Source organism: Musca domestica, unplaced genomic scaffold (genome assembly GCF_030504385.1).
Source record: "Musca domestica strain aabys unplaced genomic scaffold, Musca_domestica.polishedcontigs.V.1.1 22, whole genome shotgun sequence".
In the NCBI taxonomy this organism is placed as follows: domain Eukaryota; kingdom Metazoa; phylum Arthropoda; class Insecta; order Diptera; family Muscidae; genus Musca; species Musca domestica.
Window position 1 is genome coordinate 11,030,794 of NW_026712262.1, and position 22,457 is coordinate 11,053,250.

A 22,457-nucleotide genomic window follows, 5' to 3' on the forward strand; every position below is an offset into this window, starting at 1 on the left:
GTAACGTATACAACAAGTTCAAATCAAGGATCAATGTTTTTTCCTGGCTAAATAATTTTTTGGAGATTTAAGGTGAAAAATCCTACCAGTGTGTTAAACAGTACAAAATTCGTTAAAGTTAATAGAAATTTACCTAGTGCTGAAATTTTAGGTTTTATTGCTCTACGCTTGCATTGGATTGTGGTAAAAGACTGCTGGTCTTTTGTTTCTGGCTTCATTACTGTCAACATATATGTATACCTTGTCTAAATTTTGCATGCACGTGGTTTTTGAATGGGTAAGTGGTTCAAAATCTATAAAATTTAATGAGCAAAGTGAATTATTTTCGTGATTGAAGAGGTATTTATGGTATTAAAAATTGTTTAATGCAATTTTAAAGCAAGGTAAGAATTTATATTATATGGAAATATCCATTTAGCTATTTTATGTAAGTAATGGTTTCACTTTTTACATTTCGAAATAAAATAGTTTATGCATTTTTTTGTTTAAACTGTATATTTTGTATATATTCCTGGTAAATATATACATATGTGTAATTTTCCATATGTTGTAGGTTATGCATACATATGTGTATAGTTGGTAAACCTGATCGGATGGTATTTTGTTGTAGCCAGTGAGCAATGCAGTCAATTTAATGTAATGGTAATGGTATGGTAAAATAAAGAAATGGAGAATTACCTCAATTGGGGTTGCGGAAAAAGTAAAATTTGTTATTGTAAAAATAATTTTATCATTTTCATTTTGAATTTTGAAATGTACAATTGTAATGTTTTATTTTGCATGATTTTTTTCCATTTTGACTTACTATTTTCAAATGTACGCTTTTAGTGTTTTCTAATATAATGTATTGTGTGTTTTGGTGAGTATAAATCGATTTTATGTTTTTATTGGGTAAGTGGAACTATACGAATAAGATGATTTCAGAGAAAAAAGGGACTTTCTCATTGCAAAAATCCACAAATTTATTTTTCTTCTGTTTTTTTTTTTTTTTTTTTTTTTTTTTTTTTTTTGTCAATCTTTTCTACACATAGAAGCATGGTATAATTATGACAGGTAGAATCAAACCCCAGCTGATTTAACTCTATAGTAATACTAGTGGCAAATTTGATATGACGTTTTTCCGAAATTTTTTTATAGCTCACAATTTTTTCAACTTGACATGCTTTATTGAAGTTTACATTAGTTATCGTTTTTCTTTTTGCTTTTTGCTGTATGTAATGCAAGCCATACACAATATAACCGTCGGTACAACTTGCAGAGTAAACAAGTTGTATGTTTCGGCCACAAACGATACAACTTTGTGTACAACATCTATGTACAACTTCACTTTTTGAAGAGTTCATTTGAGTTAAGATGAAACCGGAAATAATTTAGTGATCTATAATTGACTTAATAGCATTTATTTTTTATTGTTTTAAATTCTATTTAATAATATTATTATATTAATGACTAGAATTGGCATCTAGCTTTCCAACCACAGGTCCTACATCGTTCTTCAACTGGAAGATGCGAACACATTCAAACAAATAAAAATGGCCAACACAGCTGCATTGGGTTCATATCAAAACGCCAACCTATAATCCGTGCAATGAGAACTAAAAATGCAAAATTCATTGGGACTGCAATCAGTGAAATACCGAAGATAAAGAGACACAACAATATGCGGTCTATACGAAATGGTAGAGTGAATTTAAAATTTAGTAAAAAAAGGATTCATATCCTCCGAAAAATCATCTGAAATGTTTCATATACATACTTAAATCACAGGTATCGTTTTATGCAATAGCGAGTAACAACATTGCGCAACAGCCAATCTGGGGGTTGGAAAGTTCTAAGTGGATAATATACGGTTAGTAGATCAACATCTCAAAAAGGGTTTTGGGTTACCAAGCTAATTTTTTTAGAGTCCATTATATATAGCCTTAACCATACACAAAGGTTCTAAAATATTTTGCTCTACACTTCGCAAAATTTACGATAGAGTTTTAAATTTGATACAATACAATGGGTTACATTTAGTTCTACAAAATGTGGGCCACTTATTTCGACAAATATTCGTAACTTGAGTATTTAGAAAGAAGAAAATATACTTTCAATTTTATAAAAATATAAAAAAGTATGCCTTGTGTGTAATTTCACTGAAAAGTTATAATATTTGTTGGCAATTTAACAATGTGTAATACAAAATATTTAATGAGTTCCAGTAATTTATAGATACAAGTACATAAAAAAATAATAATTTATAAAAACGACAATAAAATTATTAATTTACAAATCTTAATGACTAATGTATCAAACGCGATTTATTATTAAGGCTCAGTTTATCTAAGGCGACACTAAAACTAATTCTAAATGATAAACCAATTTCTTGCTTTTTATACCCTCCACCATAGTATGGAGCGTATATTAAGTTTGTCATTCCGTTTGTAGCACCTCGAAATATACATTTTCGACCCCACAAAGTATATATATTCCTGATCAGCATAAAATTCTATGTTTCGTTGCAGAAATATCCATTCATAATCTTGGATGGTTGCTTATTTGCACCTAAATTGTAAGTCAGAAAAAATGTTTAAATAAATATTACACCAATTTTACATATTTTTTTTTTCTTTACCAGTATGTTTTTTTTTTTTTTGAGCGGCACCAATCTCTGTAGCCCTGTAGAAAGAAATTAAAAATAAAAGAGACATATTTAATAAGGAATAAAGGAATAAATTGTTATTTGTTTACAAAAATTGCCAAAGCAGTATGTTTTAATACATTTAAGGTACACAATGATTAGGGGTTAGAGTTAAAAAAATAGTTTTTAATTTGTATTTAATAACTAACCCAAGTTTGTAATTCTTCCAATCTAAGTGGGTAGTTCTGAAGGAATTTTCATCAATGTTTTTATTAAAAATATTTAATAGTCATGTGACAAATTGACGTTTTTGAATCAGTTTTTATTTCTTTATAAATTCTGTAGCAGAACTCTGAAATTTATTTGCAAAGAAAATAAGGCTTCACAAAATATAAGACGGTAAACCCCAAAGAACTGGGAATGTTTCGAGTTTTTATTTCCTACAAATAGACGACATTTTTATATTTTCAAGAAATTGTTAAAAATTTGTATAATGAATCTCGTAATATATTTTTAGATTTTTGTACAAATGTGAAACATAAAAGTGGTGTATCGTTGGATCAAGTAATGAAACAATTCTGTAGCAGAACTCTGAAATTTAGTTGCAAAGAAAATAAGGCTTCATAAAATATAAGACGGTAAACCCCAAAGAACTGGGAATGTTTCGAGTTTTTATTTCCTACAAATAGACGACATTTTTATATTTGCAAGAAATTGTTAAAAATTTGTATAGTGAATCTCGTAATATATTTTTAGATTTTTGTACAAATGTGAAACATAAAAGTGGTGTATCGTTGGATCAAGTAATGAAACAAACCCATGAGCCTTCAAATTTCAATTTAAATGAAAAACATATAAATGGGTTAACGCACTGGGTTTGGGTTAAAATTGTCATATCAATTACATACTTCAAATAAATCCTCATTTAGTAGGTCAACCCATGATACAATAAGGAGGTAGGACAGCTTCGAAAACTACAGAAATGTAGCACTGACGCTATACCCGCTTCCAGTCAAATTTGCATGCAAACAAGTTATTTCCATTTATTCAATATTTTTCCTCATTTCTAAAATCATTTAAACGGCGCTAACAGTACGTTTATATATAAATGGGTTAACCGACTGGATTTGAATTAAAATTGTCATATCCATTACTTAAGGTACGGTCACACTGGGCAAATATTTGATCGAAATTTGTTTTCCCATATTTGACTGAACAAATGTGAAATTCATACAGAGTTGATTCGATGTTCACATTACAGTCAAATATTTGACGGATTTTGTTTGTTCAAGCAGTCACCAAACAGCGTCAAACAGTGCTATGGGAAAACATGTTTGACACATGTTCACATTCGTAAAATATATTTTCCCATTAAATTGTTTGATCAAACTGTGAGGAAACATAAGTTTATTTGGCCGGGAGAAATAGACAGAGAGAGTGAAAGAGAGACATAAAGAAAATGGAGTTTCGGGTTATAATTTATTTGGAGAAGGGAAGCAAAAGACCAACTGTTGTGAAATAAATTCCTTGTCAGAACAATTTTTTTTGCATTTTTGTTTGTATCATGGTAGAAGAATACAGGTAGTCACATCGACATAGCTGCTGGGACAATGAACTGTCAAAACAATTTTGGAATTGAAAAAAATGAATGAAATATTATTTAAATTTGTAAAAATTGTTGAAAAATATATATCATTGCAACCTCCGATTTTTCGCCGTATAGGAAAACATAGAAAAATCTACTTATTTTTGTCGAAACATTTCCAAATTTTTGACATATCATTGTTTCAAGCGTTGATGCATCTACCTATATCCTGTTCCAGAACCTGCAAGAATCTACTAGCTTCGCAATTTTCTTCGATATAATAAAGGGAAAATCGGTTATCGTAGTAAAAACACTTACATTCTCGCAGTTCTGGAACAGACCAAATATAAACATTTTTTACGAAACATTCAAATTCAGTTAATTCAAAAATATCAAATAAACAAAGCCACTTATTGTATTCGTTTGTTTTTCTATTCATTAAACATCATGCTACAAATGCTACTGTTCTTAAAGCAAAATGCTGCCCAATGTTTTAAACTGATATTTTCCCTTGTTTGACCTTACAAAACATTTGCACCGTCAAATAAATGTTTGACCAAAAAATAGGAAAATAATTGATCATATATGTTCACACTATGGACACATTGGTCAAATTTTTGTTTTCCAGCAAATAATTTTGTTTTCCCAAAATCAGCTGTTTTTGTATTTACCGTCAAATAATATTTGGTGGTCAGATTGTGACAAAGAAATATTTCACATTTTTCGTCAAATATTTGCCCAATGTGACCTTACCTTTACACTTCAAATAAATCCTCTCAAAGTAGGTTAACCCTACAAAAAGTTCTAACGTAAACATGGCATAAGAATAGTTTTTTTAAGAATATGATCTAAATATTTCGATCTGTGAATTATATGGCAAAACTGGCGAATAGCTTCAATGCGCGTCCCTTAATGTGCGCGTCTTCCAATCATTGAATTTGAAGATATTTTGAAATGAAGATATAGACAACGAAAAGTTAGTTTTGTCTTTTTATCCAGGTGGCTCTCATCATGTTTTGCATAGTCAACATGCTGATTTACGTGTTCAACCCACTCGACTTCGAAAACACATTTCATCGTTTTTCAATTTTACATTATTATTCCTGAATTTGTCGACGATATAGACGACATCTGCTGAACCGAATTTTTTCGAAGATAAACGGTGAGAGCATTTCGTTGTCTTTATTTTCATTTGTCTATGCCAGTGATCCTACGATATATATCTATATATATATATATATATATATATATATATATATATATATATATATATATATATATATATATATATATATATATATATATATATATCTATATCTAAGAGGAAAATGTTTGTATGTTTGTTTGTTTGTAATTTATGGACTCGAAAACCGCTGAATAGATTTTCCTGAAAATGTCCATATATACTGCAACATCGCCTGAAAGTAACATAGGCTATATACATTTTTGAATTTCCACTTGGAACTGGAGATATAGCATCAGAATCGGAGGTACCTCCCAAAAATTTAGATTTTATATGCACATATATATTGATTGGTTGAAGATACAGTCTCCAAATTTGGAATACGTAACGGAATTTGGAACAAAAATAAGTTTGCCAAATTATATTGTAATCGGTTCAGATTTGGATATAGCTCCCATATATATTTTCGACCGATTTCGTTCATTTGATGCCTCAAACACAATATGAATGTTCGATTCCAATGAAATTTGGAATGTGTGACGGGATTTAATCCGAAAATAAATTTGTCAAATTATATTGAAATCGGTTCAGATTTGGATATAGCTCCCATATATATTTTCGGCCGATTTCAAGCATTTGATGCATCAAACACTCTATGTATCCCCAATTTTAATGAAATTTGAAACGTGTGATAGATTTTATCTAAAAAATTGATTTCCCAAATTATATTGAAATCGGTTCAGATTTGGATATAGCTCCCATATACATTTTCGGCCGATTTCATGTATTTGGTGGACCAAACACGACATGTATTTCTAATTGTAATGAAATTTAAAATAAGTAACGGAATTGGGAGCCAAAATGAATTTGTCAAATTAAATTGAAATCGGTTCAGATTTGGATATAGCTCCCATATATATTTTCGACCGATTTCATGTATTTGATGCACCAAACTCGCTATGTATCTCTAATTTCAATGAAATTTGGAATGTGTAGCGGAAATTAAAACAAATATACATTTGTCAAATTATATTAAAATCGGTTCAGATTTGGATATAGCTCTCCTATATATTTTCGACCGATTTCATGTATTTTATGCACCATACACGATATGTATGTTCGATTCCAAAGAAATTTGGAATATGTAACGGGATTTTGATTAGAAAATAAATTAGTCAAATTATATAAAAATCGGTTCAGATTTGGATATAGCTCCCATATATTTTCCGCCGATTTCACATATTTGATGCACAAAACACGATACGTATTTCCGATTCCAACGAAATTCGGCATGAGTGGCTAAATTTGGTACAAAAATAAATTTGACAAATTATATTCAAATACGCTCCGATGTGATTATAGCTCCCAAATATATACTCAGCCGATTTCACATATTTGATGCACCCAAAGCGAGAGAGACAAAATCTGGTACCAGAAAAAATTGCCAAATTATATTGAAATCAGTTGAGGTTTGGATATAGCTAACATATATATTTCGGCCGATTTCATACATATTATGCACCAAACACGATATATATGACCGATTTCAATGATAATAATAAATGTGATAAATTAATTGGAAATTAGTTAAGATTTGGATATAGCTCCCATATATGTATTCTCGGCCGATTTCACATATTTGACGCACCAATTTCAATGAAATATGAAAGGTGTGGCGGAGTTTGGTGTAAAAGTAATTTTTTTAAAATTATATTTAAATCGGATCAGATTGGGATATGATTTTAATAAGAACCATTGACCCACAACGCCTTAGGCTAACACTAAAAAACAACACAACAATTTATTTGAAATACGCTTATTACGGCGAAGTATGTTGCTATCTCGAATTCACTAATTGCGATAGAAAAACCACTCTACTTAAAAAAAATTGCAATTTTCTTGCACGCTTGGTATTTGCTATGAAATAAATAAATCCAAAGGACAAACCCTTCGTGTATGCATGTCATGTTACTGCTTTTGTAATGATTTTGTTTAATAACGCTTTAAATTAGTGCAATATTTTTTTTAAATTTTTAAATTTGTTTTTCTTTATCCTACATATATTTATAAATAAAATTTTGAATGCATATAAAATCATAAGGGGTAGCGAAGCGCACCGGGTTCAGCTAGTATATATATATATTTTTTTTTTCGAATTTTAAAGTCAAGTCAAATATGCCCGTCTATGTAAGTGCTATGTAAGTGTAAGTGCACAAATAGCATGCATAGTGCCTATTAGGATCACTGGTACATAAAATTAACTACATCAGTCCACACCCTCTTCCTGTTTTTTTTCTTCATGTAATGCTATGTATGAAATAAAACTATACCAACCCACTTTAAATTTCAATTATTTATTAAGTTTTTTTAAATAACACTCTACACACTAAAGCTAATACAAAATAATAACTAAGTTGTTGGTATTTTTATAATCGTCGAACCTTGCATTCGATTATGTTGCTGGGACAACAGAATTGAAAGTAAGACATTTCGTAGAATTTAATTTTTTCGTTTTTTGAAAAATAATCATGGCAATCCATGACTTAAGGGAACAATTTCAAATTGAAAAAATGGGAATTTTTGCAAAATAATTGTGGTAAATATTATTTAGTACTTTAATAATTTACCTACGTTTTATTTGAAAAATCGTCTTAGTAGTCTATGATTTTAAGAAGTTTCAAAAGTAAAATTTTAGAAAATTTAAGTTATTCTGGTTTCAAAGCTGTGAAGTGTTGGTTACGAAAATTGTGTGAATTGTGTAAAATTTTAATTTAAAAATTGAGCTTTTGAAATTTAAATTATAATTTGTTTCTTAATAATAAACATTGTGATATAAAAAAATGTCAAAAAAGTGTATTTTTAATTGCGAATCATTCAAGCACCTTTTTGTTTTTCCACTTAATGACCATTTTACCGGATTCGACAATTAAAAAGGTTGATGTGAAATTTTACAAATAGACAGTTTAAAAATTAAAAAGCATATGAGAATATGTGATAACCATTTTTTGGCAGAATACATCGGCAAGATGAAACTACGGATGGGAGCACTTCCAGGTCAGTAGTAACAACAATTACAATGTGAAAAGTGTGAAAGTGTGTGTGTAAGATGGTACATCCCCCACATAGGGTCCAAGATTTTGAAAAACAAAACGCTCAAAGAAAGCGAAAAAATCATCTAATCATCTCTTCAAATTTCCCACATACAAACATTTTTGCTAACACAAGATCTGTTGTGAGGATGATATATATCTGCGAACCCCTTCTGGTACCTCACTCACAAAGGCTAACAATTTTGCAATACTTTTATCTCTCATAACCTGCGAAACAAGTCAGCGATTCTTGACAACTTGCTATATCTATATATTTCTCTTAACCAAGAACCTAATATGAATATGGAATTTACGATTTCGCATAAAATTGGATATTAATTTTCAATTGTAATTTTGCCCATACCAATACTTTCAGCCCTATTAGATGAAATATGAAAATGGAATACTTTGGTCAGATATATCTGTTACCAGACGCATATTTCCACATTTTCCAAAAAATTGCACATATCTTGATATAATCCAAATCTGGCACATTGTAATATTTTCATTAGTCTTTGGTCAGATACGAATATTGGCCAACTGCTTAGGAACCTCCCCCATAAAGGGTCAACAGTTTCAATAATCATAATTCAAGATTGGGAGTTTAAATCTGTCATTGGACTTCTGAGAAAAATATTAATTTTTAATCAGAATGAATTCTCATTAAAACTTAACAGCATTATCTAAAATTCGACGTACTTTTTGTACGTTTTACACCACACAAGTAAAACACGCCGGGTGCCCAAAAGTTCAAAATTTAACATTTTCAACATTGACAATTAAACAATTTATTTTTTGTGTGATGATAATACAAAAAATATAGCAATTGAGAGAAGTTTGAAGATTGATCAATTATTACAACGTTTTAATTGGTACATTTAAAAATATGGGCCTGCCGTATTTAGGTAATACGAACGTGCAAAACATTTTACAACAGAGGGGGAGTTAAATATTCGTCGAAGTTTAGGCAACGCTTTTAGGAAAAAATATTTGAAAGATTAATTTAGGTTTAAAATCAGCAGTGCCTTGAAAAAAATCTTTACTTACGTTTCTTTCTGTGAACTGATAGAGAATACTTTCCCATATTCAAATCACCAATAGTGTATTTAATGTAGTTGCAATTAAAGGGCGGTTTGGTTTGATCTAGAAGAAAAAATAGAAATTGGTTCGATTTCCAAATATAAATAAGTGCATTTACATTCTTCAAAACCAATTGAAAATAACAAAATATGCACAAATTTTTTTGATTAGAAACATAACGTTTGTCAGTAAGTTATTTTCCTATTTGAAATACTTTGTTTTCGAAGTTTTACGTTACGCAGCGCCAAGAAGGCAGGGCGTAAAACATTGCGATAGTAATACCCTACAAATATTATGAAACACTTCGAAATAATGGTTTCCGACACAGGAAACTTCATATGGACCTTCCTACCTCGCCAAGTTGAGACGATGTAACTATGTATGTCCGTCCGTCCGTCTGCCCATGTTAATTTGTAATCAAGCTACAGGTCGCAATTATGGCCCGATCCTCACGAAATTGAAAATGGCCTATTCTTTTTGGAGATGACGGAATTTCGCATGGAGTTAGTTAGAGTTTATGGCAGGGCAGAAGCCTAGCAATTTCGATGAACATCGGACAATATTTACTGGAAAAAATAAACATTAACTTTCATGTAAAAAAGCGAAAATTTCCTCTATATTTTTAATCCTGGAAAAATCTTTTAAATTCATTAAACAGTCACAAAAATGCATGCGATAAAAAATATGACAAAAAAATATGACAAACAAGTTAAAAAGCAGTAAGTTCGGCCGGGCCGAACTTTTAATACCCTCCACCATTTACAACGAATTTGGAAATTTTCAAAAAATAAAATCCTTAAAAAATTCTGTTAAAATTTTAAAAATACCGAATATAACCGTTATATTGGGGTCTATACGACGTGGACATACATATGCATTGTTTGTCATAAGCCATTACCATATTCAAATTCGAAACTGGACCCGCACCGACAATTTTCTGTCACAGACTGTAGTTCCCATAACGAACTTCAAAAACAATTCCGGTTAATAATGTCGCTAAAATCATCAAAATACCGAACATAGCGAGGTGCCGTTATATGGGGGCTATACGAAGACGTGGACCTGCACAGACAATTTTCAGTCTTAGGGTGTAGTATCCATTTGGAACTTCAAATACCAAATTTGAAACAATTGCAGTGAATAATGTCGCTAAAATCATCAAAATACCGAATATCGGGAGGTACCGTTATATGGGGGCTATACGAAGACATAGACTTGCACAGACAATTTTCTATCTTAGGGTGTAGTATCCATTTGGAACTTCAAATACCAAATTTGAAACAATTCCGGTGAATAACGTCGCTAAAATCATCAAAATACCGAATATCCGGAGGTACCGTTATATGGGAGCTATATGAAAACGTGGACCTACATGGCCCATTTACGAACTTAACCTGCCTACTGGAAAAATAAACATGTGTGCAAAATTTTAGCCATCTATCTCAATTTATTCGAAAGATAGCGTGATTACAACAGACAGACAGACGGACAGACGGACAGACGGACAGACAGACAGACAGACGGACATCGCTAAATCGACTTAGAATTTTACGCTGATCAAGAATATATATACTTTGTTGTGTCTGACATGAGTATTTCGAGGAGTTACAAACGGAATGACAAAGTTAATATACCCTCCATAGTATGGTGGAGGGTATAAAAATATGAAAAAAATGCAAGTGAAAATTTTTATACCCTCCACCAAAAAAGGTATGGAGGGTATATTAACTTTGTCATTCCGTTTGTAACTCATCGAAATAATCATTTTAGACCCAACAAAGTATATATATTCTTGATCAGCGTAAAATTCTAAGACGATTTAGCCCTGTCCGTCCGTCTGTTGTAATCACGCTGCAGTCTAAACGAATTAAGATAGGAAGCTAAAATTTTGCACAGATCTCTCTTTTTTCTGCAGGCAGGTCAAGTTCGAAGATAGGCTATATCGGTCCACGATATCGTATAGCCCCCATATAACGGTACCCTCCGATATTCGATATTTTGAAGATGTTAGCCACATTTTTCAATGGAAATGTCTGACAATTCACACAAGTAGTTCTCTGTGGGTACTTTATACCTCGGCATAGAATTATCTATAGAGGTCCACAATATCGTATAGCCCCCATATAACGGTACCCCCCGATATTCGGTATTTTGATGATTTTAGCCACATTTTTCAACGGAATTGTCTGAAAATCCACACAAGGAGTTCCTTGTGGGTACTTTATACCTTGGCAGAGAATTGTCCATATAGGAACACGATATCGTATAGCCCCCATGTAACGGTACCCCCCGATATTCGGTATTTTGATGATTATACCCACATTTTTCAACGGAATTATCTGAAAATCCACACAAGGAGTTCTTTGTGGGTACTTTATACCTCGGCAGAGAATTGTTTATATAGGTCCACAATATCGTATAGCCCCCATATAACGGTACCCCCCGATGTTCGGTATTTTGATGATTTTACCCACATTTTTCAACGGAATTGTCTGAAAATCCACACAAGGAGTTCTTTGTGGGTACTTTATACCTCGGCAGAGAATTATCTATGTAGGTTCACAATATCGTATAGCCCCCATATAACGGTACCCCCCGATGTTCGGTATTTTGATGATTTTACCCACATTTTTGAACGGAATTGTCTGAAAATCCACACAAGGAGTTCCTTGTGGTCATTTTACCTCCTCAAAATGAAGTGTCTATATAGGTCCACGATATCGTATATCCCCCATATAACTGTAACCTCCGATATTCGGTATTTTGATGATTTGACCCACATTTTTCATCGGAATTATCTGAAAATCCACACAAGGAGTTCCTTGTGGGTACTTTATACCTCGGCAGAGAATTGTCCATATAGGTCCACGATATCGTATAGCCCCCATGTAACGGTACCCCCCGATATTCGGTATTTTGATGATTTTACCCACATTTTTCAATGGAATTGTCTTAAAATCAACACAAGTAGTTCCTTGTGAGTACTTCACCCCCTGAGAGAGAATTGTCTATACAGGTCCACGATATCGTATATCCCCCATATAACGGTACCTCCCGATATTCGGTATTTTATGATTTGACCCACATTTTTCATCGGAATTGTCTGAAAATCCACACAAGGAGTTCCTTGTGGGTACTTTATACCTCGGCAGAGAATTATCTATATAGATCCACGATATTGTATAGCCCTCATATAACGGTACCCCCGATATTCGGTATTTTGATGTTTTTAGCCATATTTTTCAACGGAATGGTCACAAGGGGTTCTTTGTACACAAGGGGTTCTTTGTGAGCACTTTACCCACCGACAGAGAATTCTCTATATAGGTTAACGATAACGTATAGCTCCCATATAACGGTACCCCGCGATATTCGGTATTTTGATGATTTTAGCCACATTTTCCAATCGTATTGTCTGAAAATCCACACACGAAGTTCCTTGTGAGTACTTTACACGCAGACATAGATTTGTCTTTATAGGTCCACAATATCGTATATCCCCCCATATATCGACACCTTCCTATATTAGATATTTTAAAGATTTTAAAAGAATTTTTATTGGATTTTATTTTTTTGAAAATTTTCTAATTCGTTCCAAATGGTGGAGAGTATTCAAAGCTCGGCCCGGCCGAACTTACTGCTTTTTTACTTGTTTTTGTAATATATAAAACCAACTTACATGCTTATGGCATTTCGTTTAGATAAACGAAAACATATCAAGTGGAGAGAGAGAGAGAGAGATGTGAAAATGTTTATAAGTGTGGTTGTAAGATTTAGAAGTTTTTTTCAAAAGAATTTTAGTTTCATTTAATTCATGGGTTCCTCTTCTATTGTTTTTTTTTCTTAATAGCTCCTGGGATTAGTGGCTCTTTCTGAAACCTACTTTGAGAGGATTTATTTGAAGTAAAAGTAATGGATATGACAATTTAAATCCAAATCCAGTGAGTTAACCCTCATATATATAAACGTACTTTTACCCCTGGTAAACATTACCATCTTTCTTCAATAATAAACAAACGTTGTTTCTATAAAAAAAACAACGATAATGGTATTAAGCCTGACCATTTTGCAACAACAAAAGTGAATATTTTTTGTTACATGTTTTCAATTTTTGTCATGCGATTTGTTAAATTTGACTTACACTTTTGAATTGTAACTCTCTGAAGGTTTTCTATACTCCCACCAGTATGTCTTGAAGGTATTATTTACAGGTCGCAATTATCGTCCGATCCTCTAGAAAATGCACAATTGAAAACCAATCGACACGGAATTTTGAATGAGGAAAGTTAAGAACAGGAAAGAATTTGAGCAGTTTGGATGACCATCTAATTATATTTAGCTGTAAAATGGACCACCCCTTTTGTGAATTTATTTCGAATACATAACAACAGGGTGGAGTGCGTAAATAAGGGTAATATCTGGGTAGGGCGCTACGACATTATTTCAAAATCGAAATCATCCAAAAAAAATTTCGACATAAGGGGGCTTCCAACATATTGTAGTGTTGAAGGGTATCACATGGTCGGCACCGTAATGTAATAATAATAGACTTTGCTTACTTGTTTTGAAAAAGAAATATGACAGAAAAGTGTCTGTGCAGGTTCACATTTTGGTATAGCCCCCCATATAATATTACCTCCCTATATTGACGATTTTAGCTACATTATTCACCGATTTTTTTTTTCTAGTTTCGCATTTGAATGTTGTAGTGGCTTTTTTTAAATAAAGATTTTAACACAATTTTTATTTTTTTGAAAATTGCCAAATTCGTTCAAATGGTTTGGAGGGCATTCAAAGTTCGGCCCGGCCGAACTTATAGTTTTTTTACTTGTTAACACTGAGAATCATTTTGTACCTTTTTTTCCATTGGTGTTTATCAGAAGCTGCCGCGCCATTTGAGGGCTACAATCAAGACTATAACTAGCTGACAAATTTTTCTGCAAAAAAACAAAAATGTATATTTTAATGTAGTTTGAACGGAAACTTAGTACTTACAACATTTGTTGAATTGGACGGATTGTAGAGCCAATATAAAATCTTGATCGGATGAAGCACATATATAGGAGGAATTGATATACGTGAACCGATTGTCACCAAATTTGGCATGCTTGCTTCTAAGCTGAATTTGGTACCCATTCGTTAAATTGTGATTCCATATAGTTTTGTGTTTATGTTTCATGTTACATGAATACTTTTTGAAGATATGTATGTGTTAATTAAGCATTGTCAGCAAATATTGGTTGACCTCAAAAAAAAAAATTTTTTTAGGTAAAGCTCTTCACGACCCTTACCCTAAAGGGATGGTTTCTGGCATACATGTGTCTTTATTTCGCCTGGAAAGATATGAGACTACATTAATTTAATCGGCTAATTTACAGACAAATATATTTTCCGTGGCTTTATGTTTTTTGCAAAATAGTTGAACTCTGTAATAAAATTACTAAAATTTTAAATTTTCCCCTGTAATATGCATTTTATAAATTCAAATTGTATACTTCCATAGAACCACCAGCTCCAGCATTACTGGAACGTCTCCCCACCGAGTTAAGAATTACTAAGGAAGAGATTGACAGTAAAGATTGGCAAATCGTTTAACCTGAGATTCATTCACTAATAAATTCTCAAGCACTAAAGTACCTTTGCGGTGCTATGAACGAAGGAATGTAGGCATTCTATGTAAAACGATTGTAAAGGAGGAGGATCCTGAACCGTCTGAACTACCATGCACATGTAGTTGCCATTCAAATGTCCAGAAAGTTAAAAAAATTGGAAGAGGCAATCCAGGTCAACAGAAAATTGACCACATAAATTCAAAGACTTCGAAACTGTCTGGAAATTGATAGAACGGAGCATGTGACAAATATAAGCATTCGTGAACGGGAGGAAGATAATTGCGACAGAAGGTGGATGAACTGGCATTGGCGTTAAATAACCTACATTCAAATTCTATAATCTTAAAGGATGTGGCAGATAAAAAGGCTACTCATTTTTCAAAAATGATTTGTGGAACCACCTCATATTGTTCAAATATACAGGAAAATATGGCCCAATGTCTATACCTCACAAGCAGGAAAGGTTACAACTTTTTGAGAAATGTGTTTAACTTTAATCTACCATATCCTTCGAGTTTAATGATCTGGCAGACCATAAAACGTGTTGAAGTTGGCATTGACAACAATGTTATCAATTTGACGAAGTTGAAATAAGAAAAGAATTGGAGTATAACAAAGCGGATGACACCATTGATGGCTTTGAAGATTTGGGAGGTGGCCAAAGAACATCAAAAATTGCTTCAAAAACTGTGACATTTATGGCCAAAGGCTTTTGTAGCAATTGGAAATCTGTAACCAATTTTTATGCTATAAACAGCTTTGTTACGGGAGAAACAATTAAAACTCTGTTATATGAAAAAATACATGAACTGTATAGAATTGGGTTGGAAATAAGGGGAATCGTATGTGATCAAGGTAGCTCCAACCAGCGTCTACACAGCCTCCTATGTATCAATGAAAGTTCCCATTATTTTATGAAGAAGGAGAAAAAAATCGCCTTTCTTTGGGACTATCCTCACTTTTTTAAGTCAATGAGAAACAATATGTTTTCTAATACCTTTGAGGTTGATGGCATTGCTATATTGAAAAAGTACATTGAAGCGGTATTTGAATGTGATAAGAAAAATTTCAATGTAAAGTTATGTCCCAAGTTAACAGAGAGACATATATATTTGTCAATCTGGGACAAGATGAATGTCGCTAGAGCAACCCAAATTTTTAGTCGCACATTATCTATAGCCATAATAACATTAATATCAAATGGTCACAAAGCGCCTGAAACAGCAACCACCAGCAATTTCCTGCAAGTCCTAAATGATATGTTTGACCAACTGAATGTTAAAAGCAAGTCCTCTCCCAATCCCTATAATCAACCAATGCGTAGAGGCTGTTCGGAGAAAAATCAGTATTTCCACCAAGCAATAGCGTGCCTGAATAACTTAACCGTGAAGAGCAGAGGAGTAAGGTGTGTCGATGGGATAGTTCAGACAATGAAGGGTATGTCTCTAATTGCTGAACAAGTATTCGAGGACTGTGACGATGTTGACTACAAAAAATAAAACTCAGTCAGGATGCCTTGGAGAACGCTTTCTCTAGATTCCTGGCACAAGGGAACAACACTCACCCCTCTGTAAGGGAGTTAAGGTACTACATTGCTCGTTATACTTCTCAAAAGTTTTTAAACAGCGCACGCGGAAGCTCGGAGAAAAATTGCGAAACGGATGATGATAAATAATTGGTTTGGTCAATCAGCACTACCGAGAAACCCATTGCCATGCACCCTGAACAAAGGGATAAAATTGAAACGGAAATGCTATCAATGCTAAACACATTCCAAATAAAATAAAATGCCGAAATTGCCACGCCGCTATGACAAAGGCGACTACAGACGAATGTCGTAGCGAACTATTCATTAAGCTAAAGAATTATAATCCAAATATTAAACTTGATCTTGTAAACCCCAATCAAGAAACGTTCATCGTATACCAATTTATTATTTTTTGGTATAAAAATATATTTGAAACATTTCCCCACACACAACAACTCAGGACATTAACATTTAATGTCATAGTACGAAAAATAAAAGACGTATTTCCCTGGTTCCTTTCTGATGAAAAGTGTAAAGAACACAGAAAACAACACCTAATGTATCTCCTACGTCTTCTAATTATGAAAAATGGCAAATGGTTGGCGAAAAAATTGTCTTTCTAAGAGGCAAAGCAAAGGCAAAACAGGTCGAAGAAAAGGAAGCTTAACAGAGAAGCTAGGGAGGAAAACAAACGTGTCAAGTTCAAGACATGCTAAAACTTTATAACTAATATTTATAAATTTTTCAGTTCAAAATTCATGGCCCCCACCAGTGGGCAGTAGGAAAAGAAGGCCATCGCCTAAACCATCTCGTACCATGTACGAAAATGTTGGAAGTTTGAGAGGATTCCAGACAATAATGATGGGCACTTTGGCACCATTTGATATGGTAAGTTATCTGTATGGAATTTAACAAATCATTTTTAATTAATATCTCAAAATTGATTTAGTTTTTAGGTTGAAATTCATGGCCTCCACTGCATTGGAGGAAGTCTCCGACTCAATTACCCAACACTGAAGTCCATGTTTTGCGTGACTGCAGCAAAGATTTTCTTCGCTCTCTGAGAAAACCTCTAATAACAACATTTAGAAAGGTTTTTCATTACCGAAAACAAATAAGTAAAAAAGCAATAAGTTCGGCCGGGCCGAACTTTAAATACCCTCCAACATTTGAAACAAATTAGAAAATTAAAAAAAAAAAAAAAACATCCATTAAACGATATTGTGGACATATATAAACAAATCTATGTCTGGGGGTAAATTACTCAGAAGGGACTCCTTGTGTGGAATTTCAGACAATACCATTGGAAAATGTGGCTAAAATCATGAAAATACCGAATATCGAGGGGTACCGTTATATTGGGGCTATACCATATCGTGGACATATATAGATATTTATCTTCCAGGGGATAAAGTACTTACAAGGAATTCCTTGTGTGGAATTTTAGACAATACCATTGGAAAATGTGGCTTAAATCATCAAAATACCGAATATCGGGGGTACCGTTAACCTATAAAGAAAATTCTCTGTCAGGAGGTAAAGTACTCACAAAGAACTCCTTGTGTAGAATTTCAGGCAAATTCCGTTGAAAAATGTGGCTAAAATTATCAAAACACCGAATATCGGGGGGTACCGTTATATGGCGGATATACGATATCGTGAACTTATATAGACAATTCTCTTTCACAAAATCTGTTATATGTTATAAGTGATGTTAGTTACTGCGCTTTTAACTAAAAAACAACTGAAGTGATTGTGGCCATTCCTACCAATTCGGAATGGACTGTTGGAAGAAAAGGATAAAGCAGAAACAAATTTTTTTTACTTTAAATTTCTATTCTGAATTGTACATTACGTAATATGTTTTGTTTTGATTATCAAATTACTGCACAATAATAAGATCTATGTGAGGCTTCTATTTTCTTATGACAAAGTTTTAACCAACACAAATTCAACATTTTAAATGGCATTCTTGGAAAATTGCGATTGAGATCAAGATTGACTCAATAGGGTAAGTAACCATTAGACTGAGTTTTTTCGATCTTCCCCAATTCATAATTCGGAGTTGGATTTGTTTTAATTGTGACAAGGTTAGTTTATTCAGATTTCAAATGTTTAGTTTTAAACGAAGAAAGGCAAAATTGAGAAAAGTTTGAGTTCCATAAAATTAAACAAGTTGTCAGAGAAACAAAACAACTTGTTGCATTGTCAAGTTTTCTTTTCGAAACTTTAATGATTTATTTTTCAGCAAATAGTGAAAATTCTGTCCATACATTTGTTGTAATAAGCATTGTGATTACAACTGAATTTTAATATTTCCTAAAAATATAATTAATAATATAATTGTAAAGCATACACACACATACGCAACTAAACTTGACATATTAAACCAAGCAGTGCCCTACCATCAATTCATTGTACCTTGCTGTCTAAAATATTTTTGGTATGTTGATATATAAAAATTGTTTAAAAAATATTCAAATTCAAATATTCAATTTACAAACAAAATTGTATTGCATGCTATACATGGAAAATGTACACTTCTTGTTGCGAAATAAATCCTAAAAAATATATGTATAATTTTGAAGAGGACTATTGGCCTATCATTTTTTTCGCGTTTTTGTTTATTTATTTAAAATTCATGTAACAACGTGTTTAGTTGCATTTGTTTTGATAGTAATTCTGACAATGATCTTAATACAGGTGGGCCTCTTTACTTTATTTCGGATTGAATTCGGCTTAACGATTTATTATGGATTTTTTCTTTTTTTGTAAATCCATAATTTGTTTTTGTTGAAGAAATCGTCATCAAACGACATTGCATAAATTACTATATTATTATCTAAATAAATATTTTGACAAAATTGTAATGTTTCAAAAATTAAATTTTAACGTAATTGCAATTCTTTTAAAACTGACAACATTCACAGACAAAAAAACACATTTTGAATGCTATCAATAATCTTTTCTTATGGAAATTGAGAGATTACATTACATTCAGAGTGAATATGAACTTTTTTGCATTGAGTTATAAAAATAGCGTTCTACTGCGACATGAAAACTTAGGCGCACAAGGAAACCAATACACCGGTACAGGCAAAAAATTGAATTTAGTCTGTTGAGCTATAAATAAATATATGCATTTCGTTAACTTTTTATGATTTTGATAAAATAAAAAAGACTTGTTGCATATCATTTCAAATAATTCTGAAAGAACTAAAAATTTTTAAACAACAGTGGGTTCGAAGTCGAGTGTGTTGAATGCGTAAATCAGCATGTTGACTATGCAAAACATGATGAGAGCCACCTGGGTAAAAAGACAAAACTAACTTTTCGATGTCTATATCTTCATTTGTCTATGTATAGACAACGATCTATATTTTCATTTGTCTATTTGTTGACTATGCAAAACATGATGAGAGCCACCTGGATAAAAAGCGTTATATTCACTAAAGCTAAATTCCTGTCAACGTAATTATAGCGGACGGAGAAAGAATGTTTAGCTGTCGTCATGGCCATTAAGAAATTTAGACCATACGTTGAGATGATGCCATTAACGGTGATAACCAACCATGCCTCGTTGAAATGGCTTATGAATCTTAAAGACCTAAGTGGAAGATCGACCCGGTGGTCTTTACAGTTACAGTCATATGATTTAAAAATCGAACATCGTAAAGGGTCTGAAAATATTGTAGCAGATATGTTGTCACGGCACCTATAAGTGTTAAGAAGATACGCAGGGAATGAAGAATATTTGGATTTGATGAAAACGATTACCTCAAATCTAGAGAAACTGCCAACCCTCAAAGTGGAGGATGGCTACTTATTAAAAAATCGCTACCTCATACTGGATGAGTTTAGATGGAAACTCTGGTTGCTAAGTGGTATAACCCATCGGTCTAAAAAGGAGATGCTTACATATTCATTGCGGTATATCATTTTTCTAAATTCACTTTTTGAAGGCCATGAAGGAAGCCACATCTGCAAATGTAATTAAATTTCTAATGGAAGAGATATTTCATAAATTTCGAGTATCCGAGACCATGCTTAGTGATAATGGGGCACAATTTATCTCTTAGAGCTTCGATTCGACCATTCATCCAAAATTTTTTCCTGTATTGTTTTTATAGCATCTTCTATTGGCATATATATGTGTTCAAGAGTCCCATTTTGCCGCTTAATCTACAATTTCATTGTGGGTACTATTTGAACGATTCGGAATGAATTGAAGTAACACCTTAATTGAATATGAATTAGAAATATTGATAAATTCATTTATCAACCGATTTTTATGATGTTTTGACTTAATTGCTTGTATTCCGCTTAAACTATCTGTTAAGATGGTTATTTTAAGTAAATTATAGAAATAATCCAATTGTTCTGCTACACTCTTATCTTGTTTACTCGTGTTAAAATTATAATTCAATGCCAATAAGTTGACTACAAATTTTATACCTTAGGAATTTCAGGCTACTTTTCACTGTCGTTAATTTCTTTCGCGATGCCAATCATAAATTTCTCAATCTCAAATAATTTATGTATTTATCGCGGCACCATTAGCAGAATTAAAAACTTCATCCTCTGTTAATGCATTTCGATATTCATTCATACTTCTAGTTGCATTTTCCTGCTCTGTTTGTTTGTTCGTATTAACTTTAGCTCCGTTGGCGAACGAATTTCCTTCGTGCATCATTTTTATGTCACTGCAGTATTATTTTGGGTGCCGCTTACCTTCTTGTTCAAGTTTTTGCTACTATCCAAGAGTGCTATTTACGATATTCTCATTATTTCCATTATTATCTACACCACCATATAATTGCTTATACCTGATTCATGCTTCATGTTGCGGAATTTTGTTGATGGTCATTATGGCTTAAAATTTATAAGATCTTTCCCTGGCAGAACATTTTATAAAATATATGGCCTCTCCTCTCCTTGGACAAACAATATTGCCAGCATATCTCTTGTCTATCTCATAGCAGGTTTTGCATGCATCAATGCTGTGTTTGCAATGGAATGATGCAGTCCATTATATTTACATCAAATGCCGTAAGAAATAAAACGTTTTACATCACGTCGGGTATATTCAAATAATTTAATGGTCTCAGGGATTTCGGTGCCCTTAAAAGGGTATTTTAACTTTCGGTTTTGGGTCATTTCGTTATTAATGGCACGTTATTAACTTAATGGCACGCTCCAACTCATCGTTAGGTATATTCGTAGGTACAAGAAAATAATTCCACTTTGGATACCAAATATGCAAACAATTTGGCTATATAACCTTCTTTGAGTATTGCCTTATTATCCATAAAATTGTTTTTTTTCTTTGATGTACTGCTGTTACAGGTAATCTTAGTCTTCCAAACCTTGATGACATCCATTTTTCCTGTTATACTACTCATTTAATGGTCCTTGACAAAACAATAGATTTGATTGAGACATTACATTCTAACTCGATCTATCCACATACGAATTAAAAGGTCCACGGTGGTCTTGGTCGTATCTGAAATTAGAATTATTTTTTTAATTATAATTCTGAAAGGAATCCATCTCGAATGTCTTCTGAAAATAGTCTACTTCTAAAATTTGTTTAAGGTTCTAAACTATTTTCAATTTTAAACTCCATACCCATATCTTCAACTTCTTGGGAGCATTTGAAATGAAAGCTTTTGCAACCGACATGAAACTTTTTGCAAATCAAATGAAACTTTTAGATTTATACAAAGAAAAATTACAAAACAAATTAGTTTTTAGTAG

General features: G+C 32.6%; 1 protein-coding gene and 1 long non-coding RNA gene across 5 annotated transcripts; one reads left to right on the forward strand and one right to left on the reverse strand.

The window, feature by feature from the left end:
• The first annotated feature begins 15 nt into the window (after nt 1-15).
• LOC131802596 (uncharacterized) lies at nt 16-15,230 on the forward strand. Of its 4 annotated transcripts, XR_009342281.1 has the most exons (4): nt 16-88; nt 152-277; nt 1,481-2,554; nt 15,064-15,230. It is a non-coding gene; the product is annotated as an uncharacterized LOC131802596 (long non-coding RNA). The 4 variants fall into 4 exon arrangements; XR_009342280.1 differs by lacking the exon at nt 15,064-15,230 and having other exon boundaries at nt 1,481-2,746; XR_009342283.1 differs by lacking the exon at nt 15,064-15,230 and having other exon boundaries at nt 16-72; nt 138-277; nt 1,481-2,746.
• LOC109613909 (uncharacterized) lies at nt 9,288-22,223 on the reverse strand. The gene is made up of 5 exons (XM_059122934.1): nt 21,156-22,223; nt 14,556-14,893; nt 14,416-14,497; nt 9,528-9,623; nt 9,288-9,453 (listed from the first exon to the last, which is right to left on the reverse strand). Exons 2-5 carry the CDS (start codon nt 14,694-14,696, stop codon nt 9,359-9,361), a joined length of 414 nt encoding a protein of 137 aa, XP_058978917.1. The 5' UTR covers nt 14,697-14,893; nt 21,156-22,223; the 3' UTR covers nt 9,288-9,358.
• Nucleotides 22,224-22,457: the final 234 nt, after the last annotated feature.

Coding starts and splice junctions, on each gene's coding strand:
- LOC109613909 (XM_059122934.1), bottom strand. CDS start 14,696: ATGGGTACCAAATTCAGCTTAGAAGCAAGCATGCCAAATTTGGTGACA. Junction 14,498..14,555: donor CGTCCAATTCAACAAATGTT/GTAAGTACTAAG, acceptor GTTTTTTTGCAG/AAAAATTTGTCAGCTAGTTA. Junction 9,624..14,415: donor AAACACCAATGGAAAAAAAG/GTACAAAATGAT, acceptor TTTTTCTTCTAG/ATCAAACCAAACCGCCCTTT.